Raw genomic sequence first — 16,772 nt, forward strand, 5'->3', positions numbered from 1 at the left:
TGACACCCGCTGGTTCCCATTTAAGGCCAGCCAAGATGTACACACACACACACACACACACACACACACACACACACTTCTGAAATAGCTCCTGTTATATGTCACATGGCACTCCAAAGCTTCGGCTGTATTAATAAACTTAAAGTAACAGTTTATATTCAGTAAATTGATTATTTTTTGTTGCTCAACATCCAAAACAAACATGTTGTTTTGTTTCCCCTTCGAATGTAAATGGAGGGGTCCGGCTGCACCGGGGAGGGGGGGGTGAAGCTTTAATTACTGCGTCATTAGTCCGTCCTCCCACTCTCACAGCTGCACTCCTGCAGGAAAGAAATATACGCTTAAATGCACTTCAGCATCCTGGAATATATACGACGGCGTTTTAGGGCCACTGTAGAAAAACAACACAAAAACGAGAGAGAAAAAAAGTTGCAAATTTGCCACTTTATAAATATATAAAGCCGATATAAACAAGCTGCTTGGTTCCGCTAACACCGTTTGTTTGCCGTTTTGCGACTTTTTTTCTCTGAATATTGACCTTACTATTCCCTACAGTGGCCCTAATACGCCGACGTAGGAATACATTTTTGTATTCTATATTTTTATAAGATACGAAATAAGACGTCTTTTTTATTGCAAGACCCTTCTGCTCTCTCTCTTCTCTCGGCCGTCATCTTTCCTGCAGAGCAATGCATGATGGGAAATAACGCTGCAGCCGGGTGGGAGAATGCGACCGCTCCCCGCTGATTTTCCCTTTTGTTCCCGAATATGTCACTCGGGGCTTTGCCAGGTTTCCAGTAAATGTACGTGTTTTGTACGTGATTCTTGTGTGTGTGTGTGTGTGTGTGTGTGTGTGTGTGTGTGTGTGTGTGTGTGTGTGTGTGTGTGTGTGTGTGTGTGTGTGTGTGTCTGTGTGTGTGTGTGTGTGTGTGTGCGTGTGTGTGTGTGCGTGTGTGTGTGTGTGTCTGTGTGTGTGTGTGCGTGTGTGTGTGTGTGTGTGTGTGTGTGTGTGTGTGTGTGTGTGTGTGTGTGTGCGTGTGTGTGTGTGTGTCTGTGTGTGTGTGTGCGTGTGTGTGTGTGTGTGTGTGTGTGTGTGTGTGTGTGTGTGTGTGTGTGTGTGTGTGTGTGTGTGGTCCTCCTTATCACGCCTGGCCTCTCTGTGGAGGGTTATCTCCTCGTCTCCAGTAAAGTTTCCACTGTGGACAGCTGGAACAATGCGGACCCTCCCTCGCCACCTCTGCTCTCCTCGGGCGGCTATAAATAAACCCGACCACGAGTATATCTTTGTCTGAGACATCCTATTATTCCTTTTTCTCGCTGTTGCCGGAAAAAAAGCTCCCATGTTGCCGGGACAGGGAAGCGGTGAAGCACTTGGCCTCATCCAGATTTCCTCTTCCAGCGACAAGTCGGGACGTTCCTAACGACGAATTTCCCTGACGTTTAAACGGGAGGTTTTATTTAGATTCGTCTGGAAGTATATGAAACAATTTAATCTAGAAGAAACGTGTGTATTATAAGGGCCATTTCAAATACATGTTTTTAAATGCTACTGTGTCTTCAATCCAGCATGATGTTCATTTAGTACATTATGGTCCATTTAGAGTCCACCAGACCAGAAAGCAGGGGATGCTTTAGGGGACGGGGCTTACCTGCTGATTGACAGGTCCATTTAGATAAAAGGAAGAAGACCCCTGCTATCCCCCCCCCCCCCGGGTCTCCATCCACCACTCCGAGGCTGGACAGATGGCAGCGTCTCCACCTGGCCGGCTTCACTGGTTTTTATCATCCCTTTGGCCGGCGAGAGTCCGGCTGGGAGCGCTGCAGCACATTTATCCACCTGCTCACGCTCATCATTTAGCTTTTATAGGTATTTGCTTTGTGCGGATGACAGATGGAAACCTTGTTAAAGTGAGCAAGTAAAAGTTTTATTTGTTTTAATCGTATGTTGCTGGCCCAGGCTGTCGGTGTGTTGGTTGTAGAAACATTCCAGCGTTTACTGGATCACTGAATAAAATCCTGTACGTGGCTATTTAAAGCCTAACAGACATAAAAGTGTCAGACGGGAAAATAGGACGAGGGTTTACGAGCTTTGGCATCTGGTTCGTGCTCTTTGTCATGTGAAATTAGTTTAAAAAGAATAAATGAAGCTTCTTCATCGTTATAGTTACACGGACATATGGATCTGTGGATCATCCATCGATTTAGTCTATTGATCAGTAATGAACTGTAATATGAACAGGAAGTGCCGAGTCTCTTTGGGTGAAGAGTTAAAGCTGCCGTGTGTTTGATTCCTCGGAGTAATAAACACAGCCAGCGGCTTCTCTGATTGGCTGCTGGCGGGAGGTGAAGGGTCACTTTAGAAGATAGGTGGTCAAACTAATTAAAACATCATCTCATGATCACACGCTCATGTGTGTTAAACTCACCTTCAGTACACATCTGTCTGGAGTTTCTGTGTGTGTGTGTGTGTGTGTGTGTGTGTGTGTGTGTGCGTGTGTGTGTGTGTGTGTGTGTGTGTGTGTGTGTGTATATGTGTGTGTGTGTGTATATGTGTGTGTGTATATGTGTGTGTGTGTGTATATGTGTGTGTGTATATGTGTGTGTGTACATTTTGCATCTGGAACAGAGAGATTACATAGAACTTTTGTCTCTCAATTCCTGTTTACAGCGTCTCATGAAGACCAGTTTACACTCCTCATCCTGTGTGTGTGTGTGTGTGTGTGTGTGTGTGTGTGTGTGTGTGTGTGTGTGACTGAGGGGACTCTGAAGGGGGACGTGGATCTGGACCGGCGGCCGGGTGCTGGATCACGTTGAGGTGGTTGGATTGAAGGATGGTTCGGTGTTCAGTGATCGTTGCCCACCTCACGCTCCCACTATATATCTATATCTATACATCAGGATGTGTCAGACCACGTCGAGGTCTACGCCCCTTTAACAGGATCTGCCGAGGCTGTTTGGGAATCAAACATCGCATGGGATTGATTGTTCTGCTGCTGGTTTGGTTTCTACCGCTCAAAACACAGAACAAGTATTTTTAGTCCAAACGATATCAGATCATTTACTGCTCTGCAGAATGTAGATGTGAAGGATTTTCTTTCTGGTCTGGTGGTCTGGTGGTCTGGTGGTCTGGTGGTTTAGTGGTCTGGTGGTCTAGTGGTCTGGTGGTCTGGTGGTTTAGTGGTCTGGTGGTCTAGTGGTCTGGTGGTCTAGTGGTCTACCACTTTGGACCATCTAAACCAACCTCTGACTCCTAGAGGAGAAGTCAAGAGGATCCTCAGAGTCAATAGGATTCATCTTCTGGGATATATGCAGCCTGTCCCAGCATGCATTGGGTGAAAGGCAGGGGGATAAGTGAAGCCGAGGCTGAAGTGCCTTTCAAACTTACATTCTGTCTACCGGCCATCAAAGACCGTAATTATCTCTTGATTTATTATCCCAGTAAATTCTCCCGCCAAAATAATCCACAATATTATCCCGATAATCGTCAAAATATGCTTAAAATTCTTAAAGCGTCACAAAAACACAACTGGAAAACATTTTATTAAGAGAAATATTCTTATCGCATCTCTTTTCAAATGGAAAAACGAGCAAATGTTCTCTGAAACGTCGACTAAGCTCACTTTCACAACTCTGTGATGTCACTTCATGGGAAAGTTGTGACACTGATTGTGAAATAATTCACTACAAAGTGTGTCATAATCACTGTAACCATGGCAACGGATGAAGTTCACCAGGATGTCTGATGTCAGAGAAACGTCCTCCTCCTTCTCCTCCTCCTTCTCCTCCTCCTTCTCCTCCTCCTCCTCTCTTAAAAATATCCAGGCAGAGGTGAGACTGGAGGACTAATGGGGGGAGGGGGGTAAGTAAGGTCCGGGTCTGAGATCCGGCCTGAACCCCGGTCTGTGGTCCGGTCTGAGATCTGGCCTGAGGTCCAGCCTGAACCCTGGTCTGCGGTCCGGTCTGAGGTCCGGTCTGCGGTCCAGTCTGTGGTCCGGTCTGAGGTCTGGGCCCCCCGGCTGCACCGTGTTGTTGGTTTTGGAAGTCCTGGTTTCTGGCGCTCTGCTCTGTTAGGTCTGGTCTGGACTCTGATGAGGAGAGGAGGTGTGTTCTGGATCTGGACTGGTTTTGAACGGGTTTCTGACGGTCTGGTCTGGACTCTGATGAGGAGAGGAGGTGTGTTCTGGATCTGGACTGGTTTTGAACGGGTTTCTGACGGTCTGGTCTGGACTCTGATGAGGAGAGGAGGTGTGTTCTGGATCTGGACTGGTTTTGAACGGGTTTCTGACGGTCTGGTCTGGACTCTGATGAGGAGAGGAGGTGGTTTCTGGATCTGGACTAGTTTTGAACAGGTTTCTGGTGGTCTGGTCTGGACTCTGATGATGGATTCGACCTGTTTTATTGGGACTGCTCGACATAGTACCTGACGGTGATATATACATGTTCCCGGGCCGCTCGGAGACACTTTAATGGGCTCCTGGTGGAAAAAGGAAGCCGGCCCTCCTTCCAGCGCTCCTCCGGCAGGAAGAGCCCAATTACAGAGATACGGCGGCCGGCGCTGAAAGCGTGACAGCCTGTGAAACGAGGCGATGCTTGTCCCGCCCCGCTGCAAACAGGAAGTGTGTGCAGGAGAGCGCCGCGAGATAAGAAGGCCAACAGAAAGAACAAAACAACGACAACCAGAAGTGTCAGAAGACGGCGGGACAGAAAGAGACGAGTCGCCACGGAGACGAGAACTGTAGTCATGTGACCGTGTCGCTACGCTTCCTGAACAGGAAGTGAGACGTTTGAGCGCCGCCACCTGAAGGAAGCACGAGCTTGTACTACAGCTTTTACTACAGACCTCCTGCTACTCCTCCTCGTCCTCCTCCTTCCCCCTCTACCTCCTCCTCTTCGTCCTCCTCGTCCTCCCACCTCCCTTTCCTCCCCCCTCCTCCTCCTCCTCGTCCTCCTCGTCCTTCTCCTTCCCCCTCCACCTCCTCCTCTTCGTCCTCCCACCTCCCTTTCTTCCCCCCTCCACCTCCCCCTCCTCCTCCTCCTCCTCCTTCTCCTCCTCCTCCTTCTCCTCCTCCTCGTAGCTGTTTCCTGTAACTTCCCCTCCAGATAGTCGTTCACAATGACTTCTGACTGAAAGGAAATTAAATGTTGATTTGCATGAATCCACCAAAGGCTTGGGTACACGCCGTCGGCCAATCACACGCTCAGCTCTGATAATAGGGGGGGGGGGGGTTATCGGTGTAATCTGGTTATTCTCACACACAACTGGATTACAGGCTGATTACATCTCTTTTTCTCTCTCTCCACTAAACCAGAGTTTAACGTTCATGCCGGGTTACTTCAATCGATGCAAGGGGGACCCCCGAAGACCGGCTGGTGCTGGTCTAAAGGCAGATTAGGACCTGTTTAGTTAATCCAAAGAAACAGGGGCGTAGTATAAAACAAGGTGGAAATAAATGTCCTTGTTTGAATGCTTTAAAGCCTCTCTTTCCCTGAAACCCCTTGTTTAGACCTCCTGCCCCTCCCTCCCAAAAAGCCCAGTCTGCTCTGAATGTGTTACCCCGAACCAGAACCAGAACCAGAACCAGAAGTCCAGCTGAAGGACATTTGTACTTCTGCTGATCACATTCCTGTTTCAAAAACCATAAAAAGTGGTGCTTATTTGATTTTCCCGACACTTATTACACAGTTATTATACATTAGATTATCTCAACACATAAACTCGTGTTTGTCAGTTTATTTATTTGCAATAATCCAAAGAATCCCATCAGGGAACCTGCAAACGCCTACTAAAGAAATATAAACGACGCTGCTGGAATTTTATTATTTATTTCAAAATATCTTTCCAGACAGGAAGTCCTTTAATGCCTCGAGGTTTTCTATCCAACAACACAGAAAACCCTTTTTTTTGTTTTTGTTTTCGTGGGTCGACTCCAATAATTATCGTGTTTGATTACGATCATAATCACATTTTTAATTGTTTTATTAAACCTTTATTTAACCAGGTAAAAGTCTTGTTGAGATTTAAAATCTCTTTTCCAACAGAGACCTGGCCAAGAGGTCTTCCAACTCCACCATCAATATCAAAATAGTTTTTTTTAAAAACATTTACAAAAAGTCCTAAAATAAAACAAAAGCTCCATTTTCAATCAGACGTTTCCGTGGCGACGCCTCCAGAGACCGGAGTGACTTTTTCAAAGCTTTGAGAAAAGTAGAGCAGAATCTGTAGCAGCCTCATTCTCCCTCTTTCTTCCATCGCTAAATTATGCAAATGTTTCTAAGTCAGTTTTTTTTTAATGCAGATTTAAATAATAAATATATATATATTTTAAACCGGTTGGTTTCGTGTCACTCAGGATGTCTCCAGGCCGTCAGAGTTTCAGTTGAATATTAATGAGCGGCGACGCTGTGATGTCACGTTGACTGTAACAGGCAGTTTATTGTCTTTTGTTCTCGTCTACAGAAGCTGCGGTAAATAGTCTTCAAGGGTTCGTTTTAAATTAATATTTAAAAGGAAAATGTTGCCGAGCAGCTCCAACAGGAACGTTGAGTTCAGGGCAGATTATGGTTTCTGTAATGAGGAGCTTTGCATCGACAGCCAGTAGCAACAAGAGCGCACCTGCAGGATCTTATTTCACAGTTTCAGTCTCCCAGAAGTACAAATACTTCCTTACTGTATTTAAGTGGTATCTTCTACAACTCTTCTGCTCTACATGTTAAAACAATTATATGTACTCCTCACACAGACTCGTTACCGATTAATGATGTGAGATTCAGGGGCCTATTTTTACGTTCTGGACGTTTGTTTCCATGACAACAGTTTTTTGGGGGGCAGAGATGGAAAACTTTTGAAACTGGGACTCCAGAGTGAAATCTCTTAAATACCCAACTCCAGCGTAAACTAGCATAACCTGGTCTCCGTGGAAACGGTGACGCCGCGGCTCCACTTCGCAAATGCATATTGTTTGATACCGAAAAAGTTGGTAATTTTGGTGAAAAACAATCAAATAATCTTAAATGAAATGATCATTAATCTCTAAATGATAGTGAGCTAGACATTTTTTTAAAGTCACTCGTGACGATATTTATGATTATCCCGATATTGAAAAATCACTTTTCTTCACGATACACGATCTTTTATCGTCCCGATCCGAATACAAAGTCGAGCATGGAGAACCCCTGAACCGAAGCTTTGACCCCAAACCCCTGAAATAACTCCTCCGAGTTCACGTTTGTGCTCTTCAGCAGAATAATAAACGAATCCTGCGGCCAATGAAGCGAATGCATCTCATGCAACTCCCAAATTCCCAAAGGCTCATGGGAAAATGACTGATAACCAGCTGTGTAACATCGTAAATATCGCAGATCGACTCTGCGTTCATCAAAATCTCTCACGAATCACATTCACGGCTCAAAGTGCGTGTTTCTGATCCGGTCACCAAAACCTCTAGATTTCCTCATTTTACCCACAATGCCGAGCGAGTGAGACGGTAACCAGGAGTTACGTCTCCGTCACCGATGCCACGTGGAACTTGATTCTCTGGTGCTTGTAAAGGTTTTTTTATTCCGTTTCCACTGTGGAGACGTGCGACCTTGACGCCGTTAACGAGCCGCTCCACTGGAAGGAGCTCGGCTGTACTTCTCGTTGTCTCTTTGAGGAGATGATGGCCCAGAATTTGTCTCCAGGAAAATCGATTTACTGTTTGTCGAGAATATATTGGTTGAAAAGTGCTTCGTGAACTCATAAAATCAGGATTATTTGATCTCTTTTTCGGTGTGAAGGACGCACAAGTCTGGAAAGATATTTGGAAATAATTGAAATTCCAGCAGCGTCGCTTCACTTCCATCTGTTATAATACCGTTTTCTTCAGTAGGTCTCATGCTGGTTCTGGTTCCCTCCTCAAAGAGCTGATGGGGTTTTGGATTACTGCAGGAAATAATCTCTGTTGCAAACACCAGTTTGATAGTCGAATGACTGTCAAGTTATTTTTAATGGTTTTTGAAATGCAAATGTAGAACACACACCGACGGCGGAGTCAACCACGCAGGGCGACAGCCAGCTCGTCAGGAGCAATTAGGGTGAGGTGTCTTGCTCAGGGACACCAGGCACTCAGCTAGGAGGAGCCGGGGATCGAACCAGCCAACCCGCTCTACCTCCTGAGCTAAACCCCCCCAGGTAAAGCAGAAGTAAATAAACTAAAAAGTTAAGCTGTAAACCAGCTTCACCAAGGTCACATGACTTCACTTCTTCTTCAAGTGATGTCATCTACCTTAAACTCAGAGTATGCATCGAGTTTTATATGAATTTAAAGAGGAACTATGCTTCTTCTTCTTCTGCTTCCTCGTCTTCTTCTTCTTCTTCTTCTTGGGAGGGAGGGTCAGGAGGTCAAACAGAGAGCGAGCTGCTGCTGCATTAAACGTCTTTTCGTAGGAACCTGAAATCCAAGTATGAACCGGAAAAATGAGCAGAATTGAGTTCCACCTTGTTTAATGCTACGTCAGAGTTCCTCAGGACAACCCTTCCTGGAGACCAGGACCAGCCGGTCTTGGGCGGGCCCCTCTTTGCACTGATTGAACAAGTTGCAGATATGCTTCTTATCTCCGTTATCACTTTATTTTTCTATTACCGTTCATAAAAGGCCGCGCGGGACAACACCCGAGATTAAAACGTCTGGTAACTGTATTGGTGACGACATTAATCTTCTAGGTTGTTCTCTGCAAACGCAACAGGAGTCCTCCAGTTACATCTTCATCATGTAGTCGTAGGTTGCCCTGTTGCCCTGTTGCCTCCACGCCAGTCTCTCTGCAGGACTTCAGTGATGCACGAACCCCCGTGTGTGGAAAGAATGGACTCTAGCTGGTGGCAGAGGGCCTACGTGTATGTAATAGAGGTGCACTGACATGTCGTACCGTAGTTACAGAGAGACTTTGTGTCTTCCTGATAATCTGCTCGACAACACCCTGTTAGACTCTTTTATAGGCGTCTTGTGGAGACACGTCCTGGTTTCTGTAGAGCGCCGCACGTTCCTGACCTTTGGACATGAACACATGCTTACATGTACTTTGCTGTGGAGAAAAAATAATAAGTGCATGTTTTCAGTAGGTGAGGCTCCACCATGGAACACCGTTGGGTCCTGAACGCAGCGCGAGGAAACGTGCGTGATAATGCAGTTTCAACGTTTGAACGGAATGCTTTTGTTAATTTTGAAGAATATGGATTTAATAAGCCATAATAGAATGTGGCATTTATGAAATAAGAATCCCATGAAATAAATAAAGTTTCATTATGAATAAAAGTTCCCTGAAAAACATCATTTTGGGATAATTAAATAAAAGTCTCAAATAAATAAATAAATGTTGCATTATGACATAAAAGTCCCTGAAATAAATGTAATAAAATAAATAAATGTTTACATTTTTACCTCATTTATTTAATATGGCCTTTTTACTGTATTTATTAATCTCCTATGAACTGGCCTTCCAGCATGCGGCAGCAGCTCGGTGCATCATATTGCAGAAGGCAGATCTGTGGTCTGTGTTGAGTAACACATGGCAGAGGTGTGAGTGGGAGATCTCTCTCCAGTCGTCCTCCTTCAGTCCAGACTTCTGTGGTGGAAAGTGATTTATTCTCTAAAATAACTACAAGCGTCCTCAGCTTTTATCCTCGTCGCTCGAAAAACTGAGAATCCTGATGAAAGAAAGAATCAGGAGATGTTTTCAGCTTCAGCCCTGCTGCACTGCAGTGTTACCTCTCTACTGTAGAGTGTGTGTGTGTGTGTGTGTGTGTGTGTGTGTGAGAGAGAGAGAGAGAGAGTGCTGCATTCTCAGTGAGGAAGAGGCTGTGGTTGATCAGAGTGTTGTAATTTCCTGTTTTTTGATGACAGTTAATCTACACAAATCCCAGCTGATTGCGTTGTTCAAACTAAAGGGGGGGGGGGGGGGGCTGGTGGTGGGGGAGGGGGGGGGGGGTGAAGCCTGTTTGTCTATTCTCCTTTGTTCATTCTTCACTGCTGCATTCACCCTGCAGCTACCGTTACGTTTGTGCTGACTATAGTCTTTCTGTCTGCTTTTGTTTTTCTTTTTCAATCCAACGCTGAAGTGCCTTAAACTGTCATCCTCTCTGCTGGCCACCAGGGGGCGACTCCTCTCTGGTTGTATAGAAGTCTATGAGAAAATGGTCCTACTTCTCTCTGCTGGCCACCAGGGGGCGACTCCTCTCTGGTTGTATAGAAGTCTATGAGAAAATGGTCCTACTTCTCTCTGCTGGCCACCAGGGGGCGACTCCTCTCTGGTTGTATAGAAGTCTATGAGAAAATGGTCCTACTTCTCTCTGCTGGCCACCAGGGGGCGACTCCTCTCTGGTTGTATAGAAGTCTATGAGAAAATGGTCCTACTTCTCTCTGCTGGCCACCAGGGGGCGACTCCTCTCTGGTTGTATAGAAGTCTATGAGAAAATGGTCCTACTTCTCTCTGCTGGCCACCAGGGGGCGACTCCTCTCTGGTTGTATAGAAGTCTATGAGAAAATGGTCCTACTTCTCTCTGCTGGCCACCAGGGGGCGACTCCTCTCTGGTTGTATAGAAGTCTATGAGAAAATGGTCCTACTTCTCTCTTGATGTATTATCTCAGTAAACATTGTAAACATGAGAATATGGTCTCAATCTCTAGTTTCAAGTCTTCTTCAATCCAGCATGATGTTCATTTAGTACATTATGGTCCATTTAGAGTCCACCAGACCAGAAAGCAGGGGATGCTTTAGGGGGCGGGGCTTACCTGCTGATTGACAGGTCACTTAGCTGTAACGTTGACCACCAATAGCATTAAAGTGGGTGATGGATTTCTTTCCCATCTCCAGGAGACGAGTTTGTCTTCTGTTTTCTGTTTTCTTTGCGGTGATTGGTCGGCAGCAGATGCCGCGTTAGTAAACAATGAAAATGTGTCTGTGGTGACTTCTTTGTTTTGTAATATCTGTTATTTATTCCGTCTCTTCATAACTCTCATACCAGAGTTGGTGAATGTTGGAAAAATGTGAAAAACCAGCAAAAGAGGGATTTATTGTGTTCCTGTGGAGTTTCTTCACGACGTTGAGACCAGCATATTAGTTGAGTGTGTCGGTGGCTTGTTGTCTGGGAACAGAAGCTGAAACAAGTGTATGTGATCTTTATTAAGTTACTTACTAGATACAACATCGTGAGTTCATTTTCATTTTCCTCTAAATGGTGAAAAATCAGCATCATTAGTCAGTTAAGCTGCTCTTTTAAGGGTTTTCCCTCCGGACTAGTCCATGAAATCATCCGGGGGGGACAGATCTGATACCCCTGCTTAAATTAATACATGAAACAAAAATAATAAGTGCTGTATCACGTTTACCCGCCTCGTTTTTTTGTAATTCCCTTTGATTTCGGACGCTAGAGACTTGATCAAACGGAGCGAAGGCGTGTTTTCTTGTTTGAAGCCCCTCAGAAGGGTGAAGGCATCTCCCCCTGGACGCTCTGATTGAGGGTTTCTCTCCTCTAATTGTGTTTTTTTTTTAATGTGAAGTAAAACAAAACACGAGGGATCACGCCTCCTCCTCCTCTTAACCTGTGGAAGGACACAAGGGGGGTCTGAGGAGGCTGGGTATTTTTAGTCCAGCTCCCCTGAAAGCCAACAACCTCCGTCCTAACAGCTGGGCCTCGAGGGGCAGGACAACATGAGTGTATATTATCTGGATTTAGTCTCCGATCCAGAGGCTTGTTGCTGTTGTTGTTGTTGTTGTTGTTGTGGATTAGGTGTGAGTACGTTTGATACGAGGACATTAAATCCTGGTTATTAAGAAGTAATGAGTGTATTCAGCTGAGCTCCAGCATCTTTGAGAAGATGCTTCGATTGTTTCTGATTTTTTTGAGACATTTTTCTTTCTTCTAGTTGGTCCGTTCAGATCAGGACGGCACATTTCCTGCTTCACAGCTGGGTTTAGTTGTTCTTTGGTTGATTTGAGGTGAGACTGGAAACAAACTGTGTGTTTTTGTTCCTTGGAAGCCGCTCTGCTCTGCGTTCATGAATCAACCAGAGACGTCAGAACGTTTCTCCTTGTGAACGTCGACCTTCAGCTGCTTCCATTCAGAAACGCTCTCCGTCGGCCCGCACCGACCCATCCTCACCACCGGAGGAATTCACTGTAAATGCACTTGAGTGAGCCAATAATCCGGTATTTCTGACAGAATGTTGAACAGAATCTTCATGATATTGATGTTATTTGAATAAACTTACAATCAAAGTTAAAATCGGCATGTTGTTGAAACACAAAGATGGGGAACTTGCGATCATCATCAAACCTCCAGGAGGCGTTGTGAGTGTGATGAAGCGTCCTGGTTTCTCGGGGTCGACCCATATTTCATATTTGTGCTCTCTGATGTAAAGTGGGGCAGGTGTCATTATCCCTGTGATTCAGGTGGGTGTCATTCACGTAGTCAGATCTCCTGTTCTTTAAATAGATCTCCAGTCTTGTCCCGCTGTGAGAGGAAGTAGGCCAGCGAGGAGCTGCCGAGTGGAGGTTCAGGTTCACCTTTCTGCCCCACATTTCTAATCAACCGCTAATTAACTTCCACTCCACTATTAGACTTTCTCTCCGGGGTCCAGGCCTCCGAGGTCCTGATCAGACCCCCCCCCCTCCTGACGAGGCCGACATCTGTTCTCCGGAAACATCACATCAGATTGGGGTCGGGGGCTAAATGTGTTTCTAGGAGCTGCTCTCTGTTTCCATCTAGGACGCGTATTCCCTCCACGCCGCCGGTCGGGCCGTTTCATTGGCCGGTTTCTGTGGTCGCCACTCCGTCACGATGGAGTCGACTTCTTCTTTCAGAGATCAGAGGCTGATTTATGTAAAACACTCACACAGGGGGCTGGGAATCCTTGAAAACACATTTTAGTGTGGTGTTTTCCAGGTTTGGAAAGTGCTTGGATTTAGACTAAAGGTCTTGAAATGTGTGTTGTATGTGATGACATCTATGATAGAACAGAGAAAAGAAGATCTCCATATCTGAGGGACTGAAAACAGCATTTTGTGACATTTCTTTATGAAAAATGCCTTTTGATGATGAACAGATGATGAAAATAGTTGGTGATTATATTTCTGTGGATCTGTTAGTGGAATTAGTTTTCCTTTCATTTGTGGTCCTTCTGTAAAAAGCTGTCTCCAAACATCATGTTGGTTTTTTAGAGGACAATAACATCTCATTTAATGTGATGAACAAGTGACAGAATAAGTAGACTGAATACTGACCATTGGATTGATACAAATATGGAGTTTACCACAGCTGGAAGGGGCTGGAAAAGCATGGAAATGTACCTGGAAATGCTTGAAAAGTGCTTGAATTTGACAAGTGAAAAGGTAAATATCCTCTGATAAAACCGGCTGACCAATAAATCTGTCTTATGTAACACCACCCCGACTCCTCAGTGTAGACCAATGACGTGACCCCACGTGACCCCATGTGACCCTCCACAACAGGACAAGGAGGGTCAGGTGGAGAGGTCCTGGTCTGATCCCTCCTCTTCCTCCGTCTCGCTCCTTCTTCTTCTTCTCTCTCCCTCCATCATGTGACTAATGACAAGGTCCAGTGCTCATGTCCTTATATAGACCTACACTCTGTCTGATCTGGCTGAGTCTGGGACACACACACACACACACACACACGCACGCACACACACACACGCACACACACACGCACACACACACACACGCACACACACACACGCACACACACACGCACACACACACGCACGCACGCACGCACGCACGCACGCACACACACACACACGGCAAGTCTTGAGACATTTAGGTTCCCCTGGAGATGTCAGCGTATATCAGGCTTAAAATCTTATCTGGGGTCCATGTGGTCCATGTGGTCCATGTGGTCCAGGTGGTCCAGGTGGTTCATGATAAAGACATATTTTATTTTTTGGAGGGCGTCGGGATGATATCAGGTTTGATCGTGGAGTTTCCATTATCCAGATAATTATGGATATCATGACTTGAAAAAATAGAAGCCAGTTATAAATAAATGTATTTATCCTGTATTTATGCAGGGAGAGTCAGAATATGATTAATGATCATCTTATTTAAAGAAATAAAAAAGTGATTCCTGGATGTTTTTCTGCCATTTATAAGAATTTGAAGTGTATTTTGATGATTATCGGGACGATATCATGTCTTGCAGAGACGCACATTACAACTGCTACGGTTATAAATCCTTATTTATGAAATGAAATGACGATTATTTGGTTTTCAGTCTTTTAATAAGGCTCCAGTGTATCACCAGGGAGACGTGAACCCGGTTTGGGTGTCACTGGTCTGGTTTCTTTAGATTCAGGTCTACGTTCGGTGATATTTAACGTCAACTCATCGGATCTCAACTGTTTATTATTTTAATGCTGCCACTGATTTTATTTCTTGATTTATTCTGTGAGAATAGTACGACGTCAAGAGTTAATGTTCGGTAAAAATGATGTTTTTCCCCTAGCGTTGCCATGGCGACGATGTATTTGGTGTGCCCCAGTGCCATCCAAAGATACTGCACCTACTTTCACATCCCTTGTGTAGTTTCCTATAATAGACTTAGTTCTGTTTGCACACACACACACACACACACACACACACACACTCACACACACACACACACACACACACACACACACACACACACACACACACACACACACACACACACACACACACACACGCACACAGAGCTGTTCATCAGACCTAGTTATCGACATCGGGGAGATCTCTCCTTAAATGGTCGACTGGCCCGTCTCTGTTTCCTCTGCAGCTAAAGGGAGTCCAGCTCTGGGAACGGGGGGGGGGGGGGGGGGGACAAAGATGGCAGCAGCGTGCGTTGTGAGCATGTGTCGTGTTTGGTCTTGATGATGTACTGATCTCCACTTTATTTCTGTTCTCTTTTTCAGCCTGAAAACCTCCAGAAAACATGGCTGAGGGAGTTCTACCAGGTGAGTGCAGTACCGAAGCCTGGAGTGCCTTAAAGCTGCATTCTCTCTGCTGGCCACCAGGGGGCGACTCCTCTCTGGTTGTATAGAAGTCTATGAGAAAATGGTCCTACTTCTCTCTGCTGGCCACCAGGGGGCGACTCCTCTCTGGTTGTATAGAAGTCTATGAGAAAATGGTCCTACTTCTCTCTGCTGGCCACCAGGGGGCGACTCCTCTCTGGTTGTATAGAAGTCTATGAGAAAATGGTCCTACTTCTCTCTGCTGGCCACCAGGGGGCGACTCCTCTCTGGTTGTATAGAAGTCTATGAGAAAATGGTCCTACTTCTCTCTGCTGGCCACCAGGGGGCGACTCCTCTCTGGTTGTATAGAAGTCTATGAGAAAATGGTCCTACTTCTCTCTGCTGGCCACCAGGGGGCGACTCCTCTCTGGTTGTATAGAAGTCTATGAGAAAATGGTCCTACTTCTCTCTGCTGGCCACCAGGGGGCGACTCCTCTCTGGCTGTATAGAAGTCTATGAGAAAATGGTCCTACTTCTCTCTGCTGGCCACCAGGGGGCGACTCCTCTCTGGTTGTATAGAAGTCTATGAGAAAATGGTCCTACTTCCACGTCAGAATGTCATCCGTTCCTGATTAGCCACATTAGCAGTACACTGGGTTGGACAGTGTTCCTATAGCTTCCAGTGTTGTCATGGGACTGGGACCACAATCCTGGATCAAGAAGAAGGATCATGTGGACCACATGATCCTTCTTCTTCACTCTGTAGATTAAGTCGTGTGTAGGCGTCGGCTTCCTACAAGAGAGAATCTAAATCTAATTGTTTTAATCTAAATCGGCATTGACTTTATCAAAACTTAAATGCACTTTGAGGGGAAAAAGTGTGTTTATTGATCTAATTTCCTAATGAACTGATCCTGTCTGGGTTTTTTAGCGTCTTGCTAGTTGGTTTAATCCGCTGTGATCTTCTTCACCTTATTTTCACCCTGTAGATGCGTTGGGGAGCAAACGCTAGCTCTCAGTCATGTTTCTTATCTTACGCTGTCATCGACAGAGGAACCCCGGACTAACCACAACTCTTTCCACCGGGGGAGGCAGAGCGAGCTCAAACTCTCAACTGCTGTCTGAAAGTGACAGACAGACAGAAGCCAGAGAGTGAGACAGTTCTGCGATGATAAACTCTTTCTAACATATTGTAGTCAGGGCTGGCACACATGTCACACTATAATGTTACATTAGAAATTATATTAATTATTAATTATATCACAAATGAAATGTGATATTTATCTGAGGCCCCATTCAGACATCATAACCCAGTTTGTATGATTATTAAATCAGAATTATCGTTCTTTTGCGTACATACTTTGATGTTTATGTCACCCATTTATTTAATACGTAAAAAAAAAACCTGACTATTGTCAAGCAGCCGCTTAGTTTGCTTCTTCCTCGGGCGGCCATGTTTGTAGTCAAAGAGAAAAGGGGAGTGAGATTATTCCTCAAGTTCATGGTGATGAATTTCCATGAAAGTACAACAGATAGCAAGATAAAAACCAGAAAATGAGCAGGAAACTGAGATTACATCAGGATCTACTATAAAACTGTTTTTAGAAGAGACTTAAAAGACACTGATTCAGATAAATCATATTTATACAATTAAATCAATTATATAAATATATAATAGAACAGATTTAAAACAAATTCAATAAATTATAAAAATATATAATATAATAAACATACGAACGTTCAGAAATACCTTAATCATATTGATAACAAAAATATTTGATAGAAAATATG

General features: G+C 44.9%; 1 protein-coding gene across 1 annotated transcript in view; it reads left to right on the forward strand.

Moving 5' to 3' along the window:
* Window positions 1–16,772, forward strand: part of inpp5a (inositol polyphosphate-5-phosphatase A) — a 127,830-nt gene that overhangs the window by 12,692 nt on the left and 98,366 nt on the right. Inside the window, exon 2 of the mRNA XM_084020902.1 lies at window positions 14,943–14,984. Within this exon, the coding sequence (XP_083877028.1) occupies window positions 14,943–14,984 (42 nt within the window). The remainder of the gene's footprint in view (window positions 1–14,942; window positions 14,985–16,772) is intronic.

Source organism: Eutrigla gurnardus (genome assembly GCF_963514095.1).
Source record: "Eutrigla gurnardus genome assembly, chromosome: 11".
NCBI classification, from domain to species: Eukaryota; Metazoa; Chordata; class Actinopteri; order Perciformes; family Triglidae; genus Eutrigla; species Eutrigla gurnardus.